Source organism: Mya arenaria, chromosome 15, assembly GCF_026914265.1.
Source record: "Mya arenaria isolate MELC-2E11 chromosome 15, ASM2691426v1".
Taxonomy (NCBI): Eukaryota; Metazoa; Mollusca; class Bivalvia; order Myida; family Myidae; genus Mya; species Mya arenaria.
The window spans coordinates 21,345,885-21,369,975 of NC_069136.1; the positions used below are offsets into that span (position 1 = coordinate 21,345,885).

Sequence of the window (24,091 nt, forward strand, 5' to 3'; positions counted from 1 at the left end):
TGTAAATTGTGGAAAACCTTATTCTGTAGTAAGAGTGTCTCTTTAAGTACACTGATAGATTAGCGCTTAAAAACGCACGGTTACCTTTATTCTGTCGATTAAACTTAGATCTTCGGTCACAAGATCATGAACAGCGACGAATATCCCTTCATATTTAATGTCTTTTAATGTAACACCATAACAAACCCCTAAGAAGGGAACAAGAACAAGCAACATGCGCATGATGAAGCGATATTCTGTCCATAACGATTGTACGACACGATCACTTTAACGTTTAGCGTTTAAATATGAGTATAAAAATTGCACAAATACTCTTCGCGTCTTATCTATCATTAAAATATGGGTATAAATTACACAAATACTTCTCGCACCTGATCAAGAGTTCAATTTCAGTGTTTTTATTCACAGACCAAAATATGAATGATAATGTATTACAGACTTCGAGTATTTTAAAATATTTTAAACAGAATCTCGACTGTGATGTCCATAATGCTTGATGTTACTTGATGCAGCTAGTAAAACGGAGCACGGATACTACTTTAACTAGTCTAAGAGTGATATATTTCAACACGTAAAATATGACACCATTTTTTATTGTAAGTACTGAATAACAGTGCACCGACACGGTTTTGTACCTCTTTCAATCTGTTCAGCTAATTTGCATTCATTCGTGAATAGTTGGTATTCCAAAAAGACGCATTGGCATGTTCAAGTTTCTTATACGGATAACTTATGATGCGTTAAATTTTCCTCATGAGAAATTTTCCAATATTACCGCTGCGGTAGTTCTCATATGGAAATGGAGAGGTTTTTTTTAATAAAACACAAATGGTTAGTATTGAAAATATCTGATATTGATGAAACTATCATCACTGACATATAATTCTAAAGAACTGTGTTTAATACTGATATTATTCTCTAATTGATACCATATTGTAAAACCTTCGGGAAACGAACAAACATTTCGTGTGTCCTCCAAGTATTAGTGTAAATCGGAATCAAGTAGGTGTCTTAAACTCTTATCTTCAAAGAAACAGCTCTTTGAAGTACTAGTCATTTGATTTGTAAATAAAATCTGTCACAAGTCGTCATGTCGTTATTCAAGGTTTTCAGCTAATAATTTCCTTGAGATGTTATGTTTCATGTCTTTTCAGCACATGCAAGTCCCCACCAGAGAGAACGAAAGAGCCCTAACTGTTTAACCTGCGGTATGATTATCAGAATTTCTTTCCGTGTTACATACATTACAAACATTATTTACCCGGAAGATTTAAAAAAAAAACACTTAACTTGATCTTCACTCTTATATGATTATTCAGTGTTTAATCATTCGTTTTCCTTAAATTTGGGCGCTACAAGCAGACGACATATTCATTTCCGGAATTCTTGTATTTTTGTATTGCTGCTGAATAAGATAGACAGGCATATAGACAAAACAGACATTTATTTCTGACTAGTACAAGGAATGTGCGATTCTCTTTCTGCAACCCGCAGCCACTTCCGCTGTGTTTTCACAATATATTATCCTATTATTGACAGTGTGTTTCTAGAAACTTGGACATACGAACATAACCAACTAATTGTTTTTAATGCAGAAGAATATTGAGGAAGATCTAAGGAAGGTCGAACATGTTTGGTTTAACTTTAAACCAAAAGTAAAAAACAGCTCATTGTGGTTGTGAAAACCATCTTTCTTCCCATTCCGTATATGCTTTTGCATTTTTTTGTCATTGTATCCTTTAATATTGGTCCACTCCAACGTTAGATAAGGTTCATTTGTTTCAAATTCGATTTCGTGTGTCCTCGCGCTTGTATTTTGAGCGTGTACAATATCCGAAACTCAATTTTCTTGTAAGCACACAACATGCTTTTATTTCAATCAAATATTATGGTTAAAACATGTTAACTTTTCAACATGTATGTAATGTAAACATGCGAATATCAGAAACATGTCAATAAAACATAAACATATATTAATCTGTATTATGAGAAAGAATAAAGAAATCCGTAGTATCGAAACGTAATCAGATTCTACAGATTGTTCATAACGCTTCATATCTTACAACCAAAATGATAATACTAAAGTTTATGACAATTCAAAAGACGTTAATAAACGACCATTTGACCATGACATCCGTATCCCTTGTAGACGTATGCTGTTTGTGTTTGATGGTTATATGCTCGATTGCCTTCAGAGAATGACGGATTGTCGCCGGTTTCTGAAAACAGTACATGTAACATAACAAAACGAACTTTCAATTAAGCATTGCACCACGATTCTAATCAATATATCGATGTATAACTATTCAATTTAGCATTTTTGCAGAACAAAATATTCCAATTCAACACAATATTACTTAGTACAATTTAATTGCAAGAAAGTTGATATCCACGACATTCAATTAAACGTCGGTATTCATTAGCAACAAAGTGCTTTAATATAAATATTAATCTCAAGAGGGTCTGGATTAACCTTGTGCATATCAACAGGGTCATCGTTTACCTTGTGCCTCTCAACAGGGCCTTTGGTTACCTTGTGCCTGTCAACAGTACTTTGTTATCCTTGTGTCCCTCAACCGGGTTTTCGTTAACCTTGTGATTTATAACAGTGTCTTGGTTAACCTTGTATCTCTCAACAGGCTCTTTGTTAACTTTGTGTCTCTCAACCGGGATTATATTAACCTTGTGCCTCACAATAGGGTCTTTGTTAACCTTGTGCATCTCGACAGGGCCTTTTTAAGATCGTGCATCGCAAAAAGGGTCTTTGTTAGCATTGTGCCTCTCAACCGGGATTTTATTAACCTTTTGCCTCACAACAGGGTCTTTGTTAACAGTATACATCTCAACAGGGTCTTTGTTAACAGTGTACATCTCAACGGGGTCTTGGTTAACATTTTGCCTCACAGAGTCTTTGTAAAACTTGTGCCTCACAACAAGGTCATCGTTAACCTTGTGCCTCACAACAGGGACTTTGTTAACCTTGTGCTTCACAACAGGTTCTTTGTTAACAAAGTGCATCACAACAGGGTCTTTGTTAACGTCTTAATTAACATCTCAACACGGTCTTTGTTAACATTGTGCCTCACAACAGGGTCATCGTTTACCTTGCACCTCTTAACAGGATCTTTGTTAACCTTGTGCGTCTCAAAAAGGTTTTAGTCAACCTTGTGCCTCACAATAGGGTCTTTGTTAACTTTGGGTCTCTCAAGTGTACTTTGTTTACCTTGTGCCTCACAACAAGGACTTTGTTAACCTTTTCCTCACAACAGGGTCTTTGTTAACCAAGTGCATCACAACAGGGTCTTTGTTAACGTCTTAATTAACATCTCAACACGGTCTTTGTTAACATCGTGCCTCACAACATGGTCATCGTTTACCTTGTACCTCTTAACAGGGTCTGTGTTAACCTTGTGCGTCTCAAAAGTGTTTAGTTAACCTTGTGCCTCACAATAGGGTCTGTGTTAACCTTGGGCCTCTCAACAGTACTTTGTTAACCTTTTTCTCAACAATACTTTGTTAGATTTATGCATCTCAACCAGGTTATCGTTTACCTTGTTCATCTTAACAGGGTTATCGTTTACCTTGTTCATCTTAACAGGGTCATGGTTAACCTTATGCCGCTCAAAACGGTCTTCGTTAACGTTGTGCATCACAACAGGGTCATCGTTTACCTTGTGCCTCACAGCAGGGTCATGGCTAACCTTGTTCATCTCAACAGGGTTATAGTTTACCTTGTTCATCTTAACAAGGTCATGGTTAACCAAATGCTGTTCAACAGGGTCTTCGTTAACCTTGTGCCTCACAACAGGGTCATCGTTTACCTTGTGCATCATAACAGGGTCATCGTTTACCTTGTGCCTCACAACAGGTTCATCGTTTACCTTGTGCCTCACAACAGGGTCATGGTTAACCTTGTTCATCTCAACAGGGTTATCGATTACCTTGTTCATCTTTACAGGGTCTGTTTTAACCTTGTGTCTCTCAACTGGGTCTGTGTTAACCTTGAGCTTCTCATTAGTACTTTGTTAACCTTGTTCATCTCAACAGGGTTATCGTTTACCTTGTTCATCTTAACAATGTCTGTTTTAACCTTGTGCCTCTTAACTGGGTCTGTGTTAACCTTGAGCCTGTCAACAGGGTCATCGTTAACCGTGTGCATCTCAACAGGGTCATCGTTAACCGAATGCATCTCAACAGGGTCATCGTTAACCTTGTGCCTCTTAACAGGGTCATCGTTAACCGTGTGCCTCTCAACAGGGTCATCGTTAACCGTGTGCCTCTCAACAGGGTCATCGTTAACCGTGTGTCTCTCAATAGTACTTTGTTAACATTGTGCATCTCAACAGAGTCATCGTTTATCTAGTACCTCTCAACAGGGTCTGTTTTAACCTCTCAAAAGCACTTTGTTAACCTTGTGTCTCTCAACAGTACATTGTTAACCTTGTGGATCTCAACCGGGTTATCGTTTACCTTGTATGTTTTAACCTTGTGCTTTTCGACAGAGTCTTTTTTAATCCTGTGCATCTCAACAGGGTCTTCGTTAACCTTGTGCCTAACAAAAGGGTCTTTGTTAACCTTGGGTATCTCAAGTTTAATTTGTTAACCTTGTGCCTCTCAAGAGGGTCATATTTTACCTTGTGCCATTTTACAAGGTCTGTTTTAACCTTGGAATTCTCAACAGGGTCTTATTTAACCTTGGACCATTCAACAGGGTCTGCGTTAACCTTGTGCCCCTCAACAGGGTCTTCGTTAACCTTGAGCCCCTCAAAAGGGTCTTCGTTAAACTTGTGCCTTACAACAGGGTCATGGTTTACCTTGTACCTCACAAAAGGGTCAACGTTAACCTTGTGTTTATCAACAGGGTCTTCGTTAACCTTCTGCCGCTCAACAGGGTCTTCGTTAATCTGGTGACTCTCAACAGGGTCATCGTTAACATTGTTTCTCTCAACAGGGTCATCATTGACCTCGTGCCAAACAATAGGTTCTTCGTTATCATTGTGCCTTTACACAGGGTCATCGTTAACCTTGTACTTCACAACAGGGTCATCGTTAACCTTGAGCCTCTCAACAGGGTCTGCGTTAACCTTATTCCTCACAACAGGGTCATCTTTAACCTTGTGCCTCTCAACATGATCTGCGTTAAACTTGTGCCTCTCAACAGGTTCATCGTTAACCTTGTGCCTCTCGACAGGGTCTTCGTTAAACTTGTACCTCAAAAACAGGGTCATCGTTAACCTTGTGCCTCTCAACAGGGTATTCGTTAACCTTGTACCTCTCAACAGGGTCTTCGTTAACCTTGGACCTCAAAATCAGGGTCATCGTTAACCTTGTGCCTCTCAACAGGGTCTTCGTTAACCTTATGCCTCTCAAAGGGTCTTCGTTAACCTTGTACCTCAACAACAGAGTCATCGTTAACCTTGTGCCTATCAACAGGGTATTCGTTAACCTTGTACCTCACAACGGGGTCATCGTTAACCTTGTACATCACATCAGGGTCATCGTTAACCTTGTGCCTCACAACAGGGTCTTTGTTAATCTTGTGCCTCACAACAGGGTCTTTGTTAACCCTGGGCCTCTCAACAGGGTATTCGTTAACCTTGTGCCTCACAACACGGTCTTTGTTAACCTTGTCCCTCTCAACAGGGTCTTTGTTAACCTTGTGCCTCTCAACAGGGTCATCTTTAACCTTGTGTCTCTCAACAGGGTCATCGTTCACCTTGTATCTCTCAACAGGGTATTCGTTAACATTTTGCCTCACAACAGGCTCTTTGTTAAACTTGTGCCTTCAAACGGGGCATGATTTAACCTTGTGCCTCACGACAGGGTCATTGTTCACCTTGTGCCTCTCAAAAGCGTGTTCATAACCAAAAATACTTGTAAAAATGTGTGCACAAACCTTCCTTTCGTGGATCTCGGGTGGAGTGTGGGTTATTTAGTTTATGCCTTCTTAGATTTATAACGACGCATGCTGCAATGAGGATGATAACCGGCACTGCTGTTCCGATCACAACGGCAATAATTAAACCCACGATGGTTTTATCATCATCTATGATAGGCGGAGGAGCAATGTACGTATGATTTGTTCTTCCGTTGAAGGAAATGTTAAATCCTGTGAAAGGAAAAAAGGCGATTGTCTAAAACTATTGCGCTTTGGAAACATTTATGTCATCTGATGCCAGGTTTGGTCAGTTTCTATAACTTCCTTACGTACATAAATTACGACATAATTGTACTTTATCTTACCGTCATACTTACCATTTGCTATTACTATTGACACAATATTAGACATAGCTCCCTCATTTCCAACCTCATCCAAAGCTCTAATGCCCAAAAAGGCTGTCTCATTAAATTCTTTTTCAGCTGTTACAGAAATATCGACAGCCTCGTCTTCGCCTGAGTCTCTAGGGTAAAGGTTATGTTGACCAATGTCCAGAGCTTGCGCATTTCCAAAATTATTTAACAAACTGTCTAAGTCGTTTGCATAGCGGAATTGATAAGTTGTTGCTGAAATAAAAAGGTAACTAATTATCCAACTTCATTGTGAATTTAATACTCGTTTTACACTTTCTTTAATTAAAAGAAATTATGTTAGGTAGAAATGATTTAAATTAACCTCAAATAAAGTATTCAGTGGGCAACACTTCTTCATGTGTTATGTCAATGAGAGCCTATAAATGCGTTCATGTTACCACTTGGAATACGAGGGGAAAAGGCCATGGTGCGTATTGTTACAGCATTATAGTATAATTGAACATGTTAATATTACCTGCTGTTGTAACTAGGGTAAATAAGATGAGCATGCCAAATATCATACCATTAACAAACATACCGTGTAGGTATTGGGTACACTAGTTTTGTCATGATCTAATGCATGTATTGCAGTTTCTGTGTCTGATTTTCTATCCTAAATGCTATGCACGATTCACACAAAATAAACTTTTGTTTAACTAAGTATTTTAACATCAAAATGATCAAGATTGGTCGTTCTTAACGTGGGCGTTTTGATTATCTTACAAAAATATACAAGCATGGTACCTTGGCCAGTGTATCTGTCGTCACCTGTTGCTGTCCAGCGTATTGTGAAATGTCGGGTGTTTCCATTCGTTTCCACATCTTCTATTCTGAGATCAGTAATCTTTCCCGGGGAAGTAGTATCCCCTATTGTTGTTGGAGACAAATTTGCATCCTCAACAAGTGAAAACCTTTCAAAACTTTCCTCAATAACGATTTCTTCAAACGCGTCTGAATAATAAATTTCACTGGTTGAAACATAATCATAGTACGTTTAATTTACAATTGGATAACATGAATACAACACAATTACGGATAGCGTCGGAACTGAAAAATCTATTAAAGGAGGCCTATTCATGTTGAGATAAAAGGGCATAACTGCAATACTATTTGAACGTAGACGACTCACACTACAATGCAACATATGACATTTTAGGATTGGAACACAAAGTGCCACTAAGTCAATGTGCCGTTTGTATAACCTGTTTATAAGTGAGTTGAGTAATTACCTGGGTTTAATGTTGCGGCTCCGACAATGCCAGTCACAATAATGATTGAATTTGCCTTCACAGTGACGCGGGTTTCACTCCGGCCTTCTTTGGGACATGTTAACTGTCCTGTATAAGTTCCGTCACCTGCTGTAATGTCTTTACCTAAATAAGTTAGTGGGTATATAATTTGAGCTTCAAATGAATTATTGGGACGAATAAAATATTCTTCACAATAATAAACCACCCTTGGCATGTGTTACAGGCAGTGGTCATAAGGCATCAGTCTCTTACTATTGCTATCAGATGAATTTTCTGTTTTAACGTTAAAGAATTGATTGATAGGTACTGGACTTTTGACGTCGCATTTTGTACATTTTAAACAGGTAAAAGGCTTAGAATTGTAACCTATTCCATTGTCCCGTAAGATTACAAAACATTTTCCAGACGTGGCGACGACGTTTGCATTCAAAACAGGAGCATTCCCCTTCAATACGTCCGTATAAACCACGTCGTCGGAGAAACGAGTCGTTACGGTAACTTGATGGTTATCCTTTGATTTAGATTTCACATCGTACTCCCAATTTATAGCTGTATCAGGCTTTGTTTTAACAACAACAAAATATGTCCCTTTCTGAAAATATATAATACAGACACATAACGACGGCTCCTTGGGATGATTTAACAATATTATTTCGTTGAAATTATGTGTAAGTTTAATGCAGACTTTCGCTTTCGCCTCGTTCTGTTCTTTAACGTTTCGCAACGGAACTTGGTCTTAACTTTATTTCTTTTCGAAATATTGTAAACATGTACGTATCATTTAAAACAAAACCTTTAAAGTTAAGCGAAAGCCTAGAACTTAAAGCCGTTACTTAAGCTATTAGAAATTCAAACAATAAAAACAGTTGACATGCATCACATTTGGTATTGTAAATACTTATGAAATAGTCCTCACCTGAAACAAGAACAAAGATAATATTACTTTGTATGAAAAGTAAGTCAATAAATGCATTATAGAAAGTTGAACTTACTTTTAATTTTCCAGTCAACCGTGCCATTATCGGTGTCTCACTTATATTTAAACTTTTCTCAAGAAAGCCCTCCTCTCTTCTTAGTTCAAAGTCAAAGTTTAGGCCAGGGTTGCTTGGAAATATGACAACTGTTGTGTTTAAACCCAGCCCATCATCGATAGTGAAATAAAAATTCAACACGCTGCTGTTCTTTAACGTCCCTGATCTCATCTACAAGACACAATGATTTTAAATCTAAAACAAACCATTGCAGCACAAGTTCGTACCCCATGCAATGTATGCGTCACATTATAGAATTTCTTATAATCAAAATGTATGTAAAATGGATGTTTAAATCTTAAATTGTAAATAAGTATTCAATGCTAATTCCTTGCGTTTAAACAGCAAATGAGCGTTTAGATCACTTGTGCAACAATATAAGTGTTGCTCCAAATGGGTATTAGTACGTATGCGTGTACATGCGGACTAACTTTATTGTGTTGCGTTAACCGTGTCTGCATGCAAAACACATTTTAAGAATGGCTCATACAAAGACCAGAGGATATTTGTTTATGGTAGTATCAAAAATCGTCCATAAACCGTATCACCTTCGCCTTACGACAAAGGATACCACTTTAACAATGGACAATTACTAAATGAATACTGCACCCTGAGTGCTAGTTCTAATGCATTGCACTTCTCTTAATGAGATCTATCTGATATGTATTGGCAGTTTGAAGTAAACACCTCAACGGCTTCACGTTATGCTCCAGACAAAAATAAATAACTAGTAAAAAAACAAAGATCAATCGATTCAATATACTGCATTCAGAATAATGGTTCCTGTGCACTGCACTTCTATCTGTATATAAAATTTGAATTAATACCTTAAGGGCATTTTAAGATATGCCCCGAACAAAAATAAGCATAAAAACATTCTGCACCATGGGGTATGGTTCTTGTGCACTGCTATAATTTCCAATGATATCTATTTGTATTTGAAGTTTGAAGTACTTGTGAACTTTTCATATTATGCTCTGGACAGAATTGCCCGGACGCACACAGGCACTTTCCCCCACATATACACGCGCCTACATTTCTATTCCCTTTCGAAGGTGGCTACTATACAAAGGCAAAGAAAAGTTATGTATCCAAGTATGAAAGAGCGAGCAGACATAGGATTACGTCGTGTTTTCGCAATTTCTCTATTTACTTTTTTTTTTTTAAATCATACCTCCTCTGATTTACATCCGCCCCCGGTTATACTGTTCGACAATGCTTTGGATAAGACAGAAACAAACGTAATAGTTCCTCCAATCTCCAGAAAAAGACTTTTCCCACCAGTAATTTTCGAAACGTCGGCGAGTCGTACAGAAGACTGGTTTGAGATAGCGACTGTGTGTATGAGTATACCAAGATCTTTCGCTCTGGTTGCTTGCTCTGTTATTGTTAAATTGTTCGTCCCCTCTTCGCCATCAGACATAAGAATAATCTCAGAATGTTTTGAGGACGTGGGAAAGGTTTTTATGATTTCCTGAAGAAAAACTATATGTAAGTTGTGGTCTGTAATTTTGTGTTTATATTAGCACCTTAACTAACTTTCGGTTGCCATATTAGTTTTTCTTTACACTTAACATTACTTCCTTCTTTTTAGAATAGAAACTGCATCTTACAACTGTATAACCAATAAAAGCAAAACCCTATTTTTATTTTAAGCACTTTTTCAATTCTTAAAAAAACAATTTATATATATTGCTTATTATGTAATTCCTAACGTTTTTGGTCTCTTTCTGACAAACTTATTTAATAATTATACATATAATAGTAATGTTCTGATAAAATCTTTCTTATAGAACCTCCATTCTCTTACAAAAGCAAGAATGCTTTTAATAATTTAATAGACAAATCAACATTGAGAGATTGAACTCTTACATCTATAGCAAGCTTCAGTCCACATCCGATACATGTACCGCCATCGGGAATCGTTGGAAGAGCATCAACTAGAACAGCCCTCGTGGCTTCACTATCGACCTTAGTAATAGCTGTAGAATGAGGGCGGTATTTGTTTTATTTTAAAAAATTTCAGCAATAAATTCGATTTTAAATTTTATGTGTTTATGCCTGGTTGTTAAAGAATAAACATAGGCTGTTGGCAATACAAATTGTGTTTTTTATGTGTTCAGATATTAAAGTAGACAGTTGTTGATTGATGTCGTTTCTATTAAGTGTACGTAAAGTCAATGCACTCATTCCAGTGCAAAACAGATTCATGGTTGGGAAATTTGATATAATGATCCAATTTAATCTGCGGAATATCTCGTTACAAAATGTTTTCACATTGATCTTCATATGAAAAAAATAAGGCTGATTCATTATGATCAGATTGGGTGAAATCGTACAACATGTTCAAAACCATAACAACGAAACCTAAAAGATGCACTTCACCTTTCTTGACAGATGCGCTTGAATCAAACCACACGATTCCGAGGTAGCTATCGGCACAAATCTCCTCTTCACTTTCTATTATGTATTTTCCAGTTTCATGCAAGCGTACTATCCTCATTGGTGTGTCCTGTATGAAAAGATATACCCATTTTTGGCAATGGCCACATACAGCACGAGTCTCAAATCGACTGTCATTTAGTGTTTTATTCTTATTAGTTATTTAGAAAATTAGTGCTACTAAAAAAGGGGGCATACATTTTTTAAACTGTTTATCCCATCAGGCTGGGCAAAGGACACACCCTGAGGATATTGATAAAAATATCTTATGTTATCTTAAACCTGCTCCTGGTGTATAGAGATTTGCCAAAATCACTGGTATGGGAAATGTTTGGTGTATATAAATCTTAATCAGCTAGATATGTAACTGTGACTGCGGTCTGACCTGATCTGTCGAAAATTCAAAACCCCAATGTTATAATCTAACCCTCTTTCTAACGTCCCCTTTGTACCAATAAACTCGTGCAAAAACATGTAATGAATTATGTTTAACAACGGGAATCTAATATAGACCTCATACCAATTCCATACTGCCAGATTTATCCAGGACAAACACCTTTCTGCTCTTTGTTTCTTGTGAAACGGTGAATACTGGTGTAGTGTCGGTGTGTATGGGGAGACGTTCACTGTGGACTACAATTAAAACGAATAGCATTTTAAACATTACCCTTGTATTTTCTGCAAAGAAAATGTGGAGTTTATAATGCAAAATTCACATTGCTTTGAAACGACATTGTTTATTCGATTGATGCTATTTCATATTGCAAGCTCGATACCATTTGCCAATTGTTCACGACGTTGTATGTATCGTTTGTTTTATTTCTCAATGTTAAACGCCGAAACAAACCTTACTTTCCTTACTTTCACCTTACATTGTATACAGTCAAAACTCAAAATAAGTATAATCGACAGAGAAATCCCTAATGTGCTTCATGGAAATTATTATTTAGACTAGGTCATTCAAGATCGCATGAATGACCCTCGAAATGACCTTCAATCAGTAAATTGTGATATACCTCCAGTAAAATCAGAATGTTCCCTCATGACAGCCCACACGCTCTTGTGGTCACAGTACAGGTTCTGCTTGTTTGTTGCAAGTCTGTTGTGTCTTTTCGCTGCAGGTGTACCTTCGCTGTCGTCACAAAACAGGTCCAGCTGAAATAGAAAGTAAATGCCATCGAGCCCAATATTAAAACAACAACACTTTGCTATTACAAAACCGCGTTAAACCGCGTTTAAACGCTTTATATCACATAAAATGTTCGACCCATTGTTCACATTCCGCTTATAGTACATATTGATAAGTGACTATAACAATGAGCTAGACTGTTTTAGTATCCAACAAAAACATAATGAAGCCAGGTACCCATATTTAACAAAAATATGTGTATGCAACCATACACTCCTAAACAGCTCTATAACATACTTGGTCCACGAATTGGTTGTCCATAATGGACGCCCCTGCTACCGATTGTGTAAGATCAGGACAGAATCGACAACCGGGGTGGATACGTCGTGTTGAATCATTTGTATCACACCACGAACTAGCCTTACAATTAGTACCGAACCCCACACGACCTTGAACGTTCTCACTGCAGCTGAAGTGGAAATAAATTGGTGTCAATGCGCCCTAGGATACTGGTATGTCATTTGTGTTCCACCATAAGCTTGATTGCAGTCAGGACCAACCAACGGCCTTGAAATTTTTCAATGAAGGTGAAGCGTAAATGGGTTTAATATCACACCACGGGCAAGCCTTACAGTCAGTGTAAATGCAAACACAAACTGGAACGTTGTTAGTACCACACCATGGACAAGACTTACAGCCAGTACAGAACCCCACTCGGCCTTGGACGTTCGCACTGCAGCTGAAATGGAAACTAGTTAGTATCACACCATGGACAAGACTTACAGCCAGTATAGAAACCCACTCGGCCTTGGACGTTCGCACTGCAGCTGAAATGGAAACTAGTTAGTATCACACCATGGACAAGACGTACAGCCAGTATAGAACCCCACTCGGCCTTGGACGTTCGCACTGCAGCTGAAATGAAAACTAGTTAGTATCACACCATGGGCTAGCCTTACTGTTAGTACAGAACCCCACGTGGCCTTCGACGTTCTCACTGCAGCTGAAATGGAAACTAGTTAGTATCACACCATGGGCTAGCCTTACTGTCAGTACAGAAACCCACTCGGCCTTTGATGTTCTCACTGCAGCTGAAATGAACACTAGTTAGTATCACACCATGGACTAGCCTTATTGTTAGTACAGAGCACCACACGGCCTTGGATAATCTCACTACGGCTGAAATGAACACTAGTTAGTATCACACCACGAACTACCTTTAAAGTCAGTACAGAACCCCGCGTGGCCTTGGACGTTCTCACTGCAGCTGAAATAGAAACTAGGTAGTATAACACCATGGATAAGACTTACAGCCAGTACAGAACCCCACTCGGCCTTGGACGTTCGCACTGCAGCTGAAATGGAAACTAGTTAGTATCACAAAATGGGCTAACCTTATTGTTAGTACAGAACCCCACTCGGCCTTGGACGTTCTCATTGCAGCTGAAATGGAAACTAGTTAGTATCACACCATGGGCTAGCCTTACTGTTAGTTCAGATCCCCACTCGGCCTTGGATGTTCTCACTGCAGCTGAAATGAATACTAGTTAGTATCACACCATGGACAAGACTTACAGCCAGTACAGAACCCCACTCGGCCTTGGACGTTCGCACTGCAGCTGAAATGGAAACTAGTTAGAATCACACCATGGGCTAGCCTTACTGTCAGTACAGAACCCCACTCGGCCTTGGATGTTCTCACTGCAGCTGAAATGAACACTAGTTAGAATCATACCATGGGCTAGCCTTATTGTTAGTACAGAACACGACTCGGCCTTGGATGTTCTCACTGCAGCTGAAATGAACACTAGTTAGTATCACACCACGGGCTAGCCTTATTGTTAGTACAAAACCCAACTCGGCCTTGGATGTTCTCACTGCAGCTGAAATGAACACTAGGTATTATCACACCACGGGCTACCTTTAAAGTCAGTACAGAACCCCACGTGGCCTTGGACGTTCGCACTGCAGCTGAAATGGAAATTACTTAGTATCACACCATGGGTAGCCTTACTGTTAGTACAAAACCCCACGTGGTCTTGGAAGTTCGCACTGCAGCTGTAATGGAAACTAGGTAGTATCACACCATGGACAAGACTTACAGCCAGTACAAAACCCCACCGGCCTTGTACGTTCGCACTGCAGCTGCATTAGAAACTAGTTAGTATCACACAATGGGCTAGCATTATTGTTAGTACAGAACCCCACTTTGCTTTGGACGTTCTCATTGCAGCTGAAATGGAAACTAGTTAGTATCACACCATGGGCTAGCCTTACTGTTAGTACAGAACCCCACGTGGCCTTGGATGTTCTCACTGCAGCTGTAATGGAAACTAGGTGGTATCACACCATGGACAAGACTTACAGCCAGTACAGAACCCCACCGGCCTTGTACGTTCGCACTGCAGCTGAAATAGAAACTAGTTAGTATCACACAATGGGCTAGCCTTATTGTTAGTACAGATCCCCACGTGGCCTTGGATGTTCTCATTGCAGCTGAAATGGAAACTTGTTAGTATCACACCATGGGCTAGCCTTACTGTTAGTACAGAACCCCACTCGGCTTTGGACGTTCTCACTGCAGCTGAAATGGAAATTACTTAGTATCACAAGATGAGCAAGACTTGCATTCAGTACAGAATTCGACACGGCCTGCAGCTGAAGTGGAAATAAGTATTGATTATCATAATACATACATCTAAAGTTGAATCATGTGCCATCCCACAATGACTTCATTCACATTTCATCGACTTACGATTAGATTCAGTTAAGAGTCATATACTACTCCTGTTACCGTGTGGGTTTCCACTTCCCTCCAGCTTGGTAGAAATGCCCTTTGGCTTCCTCATCGGTACCGTATTCAGGAAACACGCCCCACCGTAGCTGTGCCCATTCGTGAACGAGAACGTTCTCTATGAAAAGTAGTTTCAACATGATTAAGCCAAAGATTCAATTAGACCTTTCGTGATAAAAACCGACGCTCTTTTAAAAATCATGAAAAACAACTTTCCCGATGTAAAGAATAATGCATATCATATCACCCAAGGTAAGACACAAACATTCAAAAAACATGTACGTACAATTTTCCTTCCATTAGTAATATAATAATGACAATGTTTTCTTTATTGTTTTTATGTGCATTCGTCTCGTTTTTCCACCAGCAATTGCATAATGAAATACCTTTCTTATACTAATACATTTGTTATTTATTTACTGCTTTGAGAAAATCTTATAAAGTCTGTTTTGGCACACAATAGTGTCAAATAATAATTTTGTTATTTTATCGCCTTTCCTTGTTTCATATTTTCTATGCCATCCGTCCGTTGCACATTTTAAAAGGTGTTTCATGCACAATGCAGCTTTGAATGATATCAGTAGTGATGGTAGAATTCCAAAAATTGAACTCCTTTGAAAATGCGACAACGCGAAGGGTGAAAATGAAAGAAAAAAATCGTGTTGACATTTTTTCACGTCCTGTTTGACAGAGAAGGAGTATTTGCGCTAAAATGATTGTGTACGAATTTTTCATTGCAATTAAAATTCACATGGAACATTTCAGTTTCATTCCAATCCAGCCCCCTCGTAGTGTCTTACCGTGTTTTCCAAAATCAGTCCTGGATGTGTTCTTGACGAATGACAAGGGGAGATAAGTGTACGTTCCTCCTTGTCCACAAATATCATAGCCAAATGTCCTCGGGGTTATCAGTTGTCCGTCTTCTATCTGCAATGAAGCTAATTTGAAACCGATGCGGATGAATTGTAAAACAAGTCTTGCCGAAAGTCATCGAGGTAGTCATCTGCATGTCTCATCATATGGACTACCATTATTAAATGCATTGTACCAGGAATATGATCTTAAAAACAACGACACCCGTGAATGTCTCATCATCATCATCATCATCATCATCATCATCATCATCATCTCATCATTATCATCATCATCATCATCATCATCCTCATCATCATCATCATCATCATCATCATCAACGTTGTTGTTCTTTTAGCAACTTGACTTCATATTCCATGGACTTTCCGTTGTTTTGTCATAAAAACAGTTTGTCACAAAAACTAGATACCGTAACCATTTTTTTCAGTTCTGATTTAGAAATTATCAGATATGGAACATTTACACTAGTATTATGGACTTTGTTGTTGCACTTTTTTAAACAGCTGATGATAACACAAACCTACAAAACTGCATCCTTCATGCGTTTTACTTTTTATGACAAGGAACTGATCTGAAAGACATTGATATTAAACGTGCTTATCCGTGTGTTGTTACCTTGAAGTATCCGCGCTCGGACTGTTGGACTGGCTGGGCGTCTCTCTGTGGTGTCCAGGATCTTGGAACGACGATGTTGATTTCACCAAAATACACGCGGTGTTCGGTAGCCCTAAACAGCAATCGTGATGCGGCAGTAAAGATATCCTAGAAAATTGAAAATGTTAGACCACTTACGACTCTACGAGCAATATTGCAAAAAGTATGCGACGGAAGTTGATTGAGGACATATCTCTATAATGGTTTTGCTCAATGTTCGTTTTTGATCTGTATAGAGGTTTGTTAGTGATCAAAAGCCAGACCTTAACAGGTGATGTCATGTTTTATTCATCTGTAAAGTTTACAAATGCATGCTTGGACCCAGTATTCATTGTATAGATACGGATGAGGTCAAGTGTTGATTCTTTTTTTATCAGTGCAGGATGAGAACTATTAACATTTCATTGAAATGTGTCATTTGTGACGAACATGTATCCGACAGCTCATTTAAAGTAAGTTGGGTTGTTTACAAAAAAAGTAAATGATTCGTTTAAATTTAAACCAAAACAGCTTAACAAAGTCCAATACTTAAAGATTAAAAGGTTTCAAAATTTTATTTTTATGAAGTTTTGATGTCGAAACTTTATTTTAACAAATATCCAATGCAATATTTATTCCTGTAATCAGTTTTCAAGTTAATAAGTTTTGTATTCAAAGAACTCCGCTCATGAGAAAATGAAAGCATCAGTATATGGGAAAAGGAAATTCATAGTAAGAGCTATGCTATTTTGGTGAAATAGCGAGCTGAGCACATTTTACAAAGGAAGTATATGTCGGATATTTCTTGAAATTCCTTTTGCATTTTTCGGAATGTCTTCAGACAATAAGATTATGTGTTTTTGTAAATATGTTCCTGACAATCCGATCAACATTGTCGTGTGGCTTTTTGAATAACAGTATTAGTTAGAATAGTGAAAAAAGTGACTTAAATTAACTTCCAATATTACAATAAAGAATACAGGGACAAGCCCAGTAGTCAAAAATTCAATAACAAATCCTGTTAAAAAGCACAAGGCCCAGACGACAATGAACACGAGACACAAACGTATACAATCATACGAGTTACAATAAATGCAAAAAAACAACTTCCGATTAATGTTTACAAACATCGAATATAAAAACGCATTTACGAACTGGTATACAGGCATTGATTAACAAAGAATATCCATGTCATTTTTATAATAAATAGATCAGTATTGCAACACATCAATTATTTTTATTAAAAGATGTTACCTTCTGTGACCCAATGTGTTATATTATATTAAGACTTCATTCAAAAGCTTGACTAACGTTTAAATATTACTAGTAGAATAGTCTTAAATCTGTATAGATATATTCGATTCAATATCAGAAGTACCCAATGTATTATGCATTCTTAACATTCCATAGTCTTGTCGTATTGATTTTTGCCACCAATAAAATCAGGAAAACAAAATGTAGAATTAAACAAGCCTAACTTACTAACAAGTTACGTTCATAGTTTACTTAAAGATGCACTATTACTCCTAATAAGATTTAGATACAATTGTTTAAATATACATGTACTAGAAAACATTTATACATGTCGAAAGCAATGGTTCTTATAAAGAATTCCGAGTTGAATTCGAAGTTATTGTGCAGAAAACACGGTATTTCTACCTCATGAGACTATAGTAGATAACTTTAAATATTTAAGCGTTCACCAATTCATTTAATTTATTTATTTTGGTTTCAGCTATTTAATACACTGTTACAATCTTGATATCAGTATTAATATTTTCCATAAATACATTATTTAGTAAGTTGTTCAAGATTTCTCATTCAAAATTTACGTTTGTTATACATGTGTTTATTGATTTTGAATAAAAGTGTCACTTTAAGTAATTAATACTGTGAGGCTGGCTAGTGTATTGGATTTCAAAACATTCAAACAACCACACTGTTTGTTCGATTATCAACCGGATCTAGTTTGAAAATACGATTAAAGCATTATGCACACTTGCACATGCAACATCACTGCATAATAAGGAGTGAGTGTGTGTCAAAATGATTATTTAATTTGAAGGGAAATATTTCGCCTTACAAATAAAGAACTGCATTCACTTACATCGTAATTAAGCCAATTGCAATTTCATTAATTAAACGCCAGGGTTGTGTTTTTATTTGACGAATTCCTAGTGATAATCTAATAATCTAATACAAAGTACGTCTTCCACCTTTTGAAAACAATATTTTGATATGTTAGTAAATAAGTGATAATTAACTCAAGATTACCTTTATTCTGTCGATTAAGCTTTGATCTTCGGTCACAAGATCATGAACAGCGACGTATATCCCTTCATATCTATTGTCTTTTAATGTAACACCATAACAAATCCCTATGAAGAAAGCCAAAGCAAATAAAACGCGCATGATGAAGCGATATTCTTTCTAAAATGGTTGTAAAGCACGATCGCATTTACCTCGAGCGGAAAAAATATAATATTACAAAATACTCTTCGCTTCTTATCAATGCCGAAAGATCAGTGTTAAATGCATATACGAACAACTCATGATTATTTGTCAACCAGACATCTGACTCAGATGTGCATGATGGTGAAATGTGCGTGCGCTCTAATCTGACTAACTTGAGTGATATATTACTCCTTATTTAAGGATGAAGTCTAGTGACGGATTTCCTGGAAACGAAAGTTGAGATAACTTCTTGCACTTAAATGATGCATATGTATGGTAAGTTGAATATCCATGATACGGCTTTAAAATGGCAATTTAATTTAATTTGAATATTTTATGATCGATAAACCAGTTTTACATAAAATGTCACGTTTATGAAAAAGAAATCATACATACGAATTTCAGATGATTAAATTAATTAATAAGAGGCGTGTTTAAGTGTGACTATTCCATTTAACATAAAATATGAATTCCCATCCCCTTCCCTACTCAGGGGAAATTACTAATCGTAATTATACTCTATAGTCGTGCAAGTTGTTTGGTTATTATTCATTTAATAAATGAACATGTTAAAGATAGTTTCGGGTTTTTTTCGGGACAAAAACAATTAACCTTAAAAAATGTGTTTGGTCATATGTTATACTATTCTTTAAAAGACTCCCTCCACCCCCACACTCATAACTTTGATTGACTTAAGATGGAGGTAAGATTATGCATTTTATGAAAATATATAGAAGTCATACTCTGCATTCGCTCAAAAATAGCTGACTTTTTCTTCGAAATTGTCGTTCTCTATAGGACAATATAGACAATTGGAAAGGTAGTGTGTAATATAAATGGGGAAATCAACAACAACACTCTGTTTGGCTACTGTAAAATGTATTCACTCCAGAGTGTAATCCTGTTGTTTATTCCTGAACCGGTAATCATTACATTTATTTAGCCATTTACCTGATTTAAGTTTATTAGGAAATTACTTATTTTATCAAGTTATTGTGTCAATACCAATCGTGTTTTTTTTAAATCATATTAGTATTAGTATATGTTAAAAAAAGAAAGTGTTACTTTAATGAATGTGTCAACAGAAACTGAATAATCAATGTTGTGTTGAATGTTAATGGAAGAAAACATGATAAAATGCAAGATTATATTTTCCCAAGCAGATCCTTAAAAATCAAGAATAAATTCAATACAACAATACAACTGACTGGATATTTAGGGGTCGTGCTTGAATTATTACCCCTAAGCCGCAACACGCAGCCATGACAAATGGGTTTCCTCCGGGATTTTCGGTATCCCCCACATCACAAGACCACACTCTCGCAAAAAAGGGCCAAATTAAGTAAATTAATGTGTTATAGCATATATGGCAAAATGTTAATTATTATAAAAAAATGTAAAGTGGAAGCAAATCTTGTATTTCCGATGATAATCTGTCAAACTTTTTCCCGTGTACTAGAGGTGTACCCAAAGGCGAAAATCTTTCGTCAACTAGGCAACTTTTTAGCTATCAAAATGAATTGATTTAAAAACCCACCCGGCATTTCAAACCCACAAAACTGTTAGATAATCATAGACGCATGTATTTTCCTTTTGATAAATGTGTAACAACTTTTCCACATTATTTCTTCTCTCTGATAGTTACAACCATAGTTATTTAGTTATTAGTATACTATTGTATAACCATATATCACATTTATCTATTGTGCTAAGTGTACCAATAAACTTGAGAACTTGCCAACGAAAGAGATTAATACAATGTTGTAATAAATTTCAAAATCGTTGTAATATATAGAGTTTAGACTAATACACAGCATGACAAGGTGTCGCATCAGCTTCGTGCTAAGTAAGTGCAATAACAGCATATCGTTTGTCAGTGCAAGAATCAAGATTTGACCCGATGGTCTCAAAAGTTGTGTATGCATGGTTAAAAGTACTGATTTTATATTCGTTTCGTACTTAACATTCCATAATATACAGTGTGTGTATACCACGTGATAAATAACGTCATATATGCTACGTCGGAATACAATATTCTGCTTAAAACGAAGACTTAAAACAAAGATTACTTTTGTTTTACTACACAATTTTAAATAAAACAAAGGGGCAGTCTATGCCGTTTAAAGAGCCCCGCCTTCGTTTTATTACCGGAGTTTGATAAGGTGATTAGTTTCATCAACCACTTCGAAAAACCTGTTTCCGAAAAAACGTGTTGACAGTGGTCCGTCAGACGGCCGTATTGTGAAAAGGTTTGTCGAAGTGTTTTAAGATACTAAACTGTCAATCAAACACTGGTAAATGACCGAAGGCGGAGCTCCGTAAGCGGCGTAGACTGCGCTATGTTTTATTTAAAACGATGAAGAAATGGTAACGTTATCTTTGTTTAAAGTCTTCATTCAAAGCAAAATGTTGCCTTCCGACGTAGCATTTGACGCAATTTATCACGTGGTATACACAAACTGGTATAGTCCTCTTGATTTTCACCGTCACTAAAATCAGATATAACGAAAGGTAGATTAAAACTCATATCCTAGCATAACTTACTATCATGGCGTACCACGTTTACTTAAGTAATTTATACTGTTTGACTGTTGTGAGCTTCCAAAACTTTTAAACAAACATACACTTTATTTGAATATCAACCGAAACTAGTTTCTCTATTCTGTTAAATTGTTTAATCGTAAGGTATTCGTAATGTATTTATGTGATTCTAAATGTTTACAATATCCGTAAGCTTCGAACTGTTCGCCTTTAAAATAACCACAATGCAGTCTGAAACGCCACAAAAAATTTCCGTGGTGGTGTGACCACATATTTATATTTCATATATTCGTGTTGACTTGCAAACATTATCATGTGTTCGACGGATCATGAAAATACAGGTAGCTTAAGACTCCTCATACGATACCTAGCACAACTGGCAATTCCAATAAGATGATAGAATTACAAAACATACGAAACAACATGACTCTCAGTCAGTAATGCAACAGAATGTTGATAAAACGAACTTGAAGTGACACTCTTATTCTAAATCAATACATACACATGTATAACAATCATAAATTTTGAGTGATAAACCTTTAACTACTTACTAAATAATGCATTTATGGAAATATTTATTACTGATAACAATATTGTAATCATGTATGTAAGAGCTGGAAACGGAAAAATATTAGATAATTTGGGAGTGCTAAAAGATTTACTGTGATCTACTATTGCCTCATACGTTAGAAACACCGCTTTTTTGCACCTTTCTTTCAAATTAAACTCGGTATCCTTCATAAGACCCATTGTATTCGACATTAATTCAACATTTTTGATATGTTAAAACAATTGTGTAAATTGTGGAAAACCTTATTCTGGAGTAAGAGTATTTTTGAATTACACTGATAGATTAGCGCTCCGAAACGCACGGTTACCTTTATTCTGTCGATTAAGCCTTGATCTTCGGTCACAAGATCATGAACAGCGACGTATATCCCTTCATATTTATTGTCTTTTAATGTAACACCATAACAAACCCCTAAGAAGGGAACAAGAACAAGCAACATGCGCATGATGAAGCGATATTCTGTCCATAACGATTGTATGACACCACCACTTCTACGTTTAGCGTTTAATTATGGGTATAAAAATTACACAAATACTCTTCGCGTCTTATCTATCGTCGGATCACTTCTATATTGAGCGTTAAAATATGGGTATAAATTACACGAATACTTCTCGCGCCTGATCAAGAGTTCAGTTTCAGTGCGTTTATTCACAGACCAAAATATGAATGATTATGTATTACAGACTTCGAGTGTTTCAAAATATTTTAAACAGAATCCCGACTGTGATGTCCATAATGCTTGATGTTACTTGATGCAGCTAGTAAAACGGAGCACGGATACTACTTATACTAGTCTAAGAGTGATATATTTCAACACGTATAATATGGCACCATTTTTTATTGTAAGTACTGAATAACAGTACACCGACACGGTTTTGTACCTCTTTCAATCTGTTCAGCTAAGTGTAATCAATTTGCATTCATTTGTAAAAAGTTGGTATTCCAAAAAGACGCATTGGGCATGTTCAAGTTTCTTATACGGATAACTTATGCTGCATTAAATTTTCCTCATGAGAAATTTTCCAATATTGCCGCTGGGGTAGTTCTCATATGGAAATGGAGAAGTTTATATTAATAAAACACAAATGGTTAGTGTTGAAAATATCTGATATTGATGAAGCTATCATTACTGACATATAATTCTAAAGAACTGTGTTTAATACTGATATTATTCTCTTATTGATACCATATTGTAAAACCTTCGGGAAACGAACTAACATTTCGTGTGTCCTCCAAGTATTAGTGTAAATCGGAATCAAGTAGGTGTCTTAAACTCTTATCTTCAAAAAATCAGCTGTTTGAAGTACTAGCCATTTGATTTGTAAATAAAATCTGTCACAAGTCGTCATGTCGTTATTCAAGGTTTTCAGCTAATAATTTCCTTGAGATGTTATGTTTCATGTCTTTTCAGCACATGCAAGTCCCCACCAGAGAGAACGAAAGAGCCCTAACTGTTTAACCTGCGGTATGATTATCAGAATTTCTTTCCGTGTTACATACATTACAAACATTATTTACCCGGAAGATTTTAAAACACTTAACTTGATCTTCACTCTTATATGATTATTCAGTGTTTAATCATTCGTTTTCCTTAAATGTGGGCGCTACAAAAAGACGACATATTCATTTCTGGAATTCTTGTATTTTTGTATTGCTGCTGAATAAGATAGACAGGCATATAGACAAAACAGACATTTATTTCTGACTAGTACAAGGAATGTGCGATTCTCTTTCTGCAACCCGCAGCCACTTCCGCTGTGTTTTCACAATATATTATCCCATTATTGACAGTGTATTTCTAGAAACTTGGACATACGAACATAACCAACTAATTGTTTTTAATGCAGAAGAATATTGAGGAAGATCTCAGGAAGGTCGAATATGTTTGGTTTAACTTTAATCCAAAAGTAAAAAAAAACAGCTCATTGTGGTTGTGAAAACCATCTTTCTTCCCATTCCGTATATGCTTTTGCATGTTTTTGTCAGTGTTTCCTTTAATATTGGCCCACTCCAACGTTAGATAGGGTTCATTTGTTTCAAATTCGATTTCGTGTGTCCTCGCGCTTGTATTTTGAGCGTGTA

General features: G+C 36.7%; 1 protein-coding gene across 1 annotated transcript; it reads right to left on the reverse strand.

The window, feature by feature from the left end:
• Positions 1 to 1,687: 1,687 nt before the first annotated feature.
• Positions 1,688 to 18,980, reverse strand: LOC128219664 (calcium-activated chloride channel regulator 1-like). The gene is made up of 17 exons (XM_052927558.1): positions 18,718 to 18,980; positions 16,426 to 16,572; positions 15,738 to 15,864; positions 14,938 to 15,055; positions 12,441 to 12,612; positions 12,031 to 12,169; positions 11,535 to 11,647; positions 10,958 to 11,084; positions 10,445 to 10,554; positions 9,747 to 10,046; positions 8,534 to 8,743; positions 7,908 to 8,133; positions 7,521 to 7,664; positions 7,036 to 7,242; positions 6,256 to 6,504; positions 5,897 to 6,109; positions 1,688 to 2,219 (listed from the first exon to the last, which is right to left on the reverse strand). Exons 1-17 carry the CDS (start codon positions 18,853 to 18,855, stop codon positions 2,107 to 2,109), a joined length of 2,853 nt encoding a protein of 950 aa, XP_052783518.1. The 5' UTR covers positions 18,856 to 18,980; the 3' UTR covers positions 1,688 to 2,106.
• Positions 18,981 to 24,091: the final 5,111 nt, after the last annotated feature.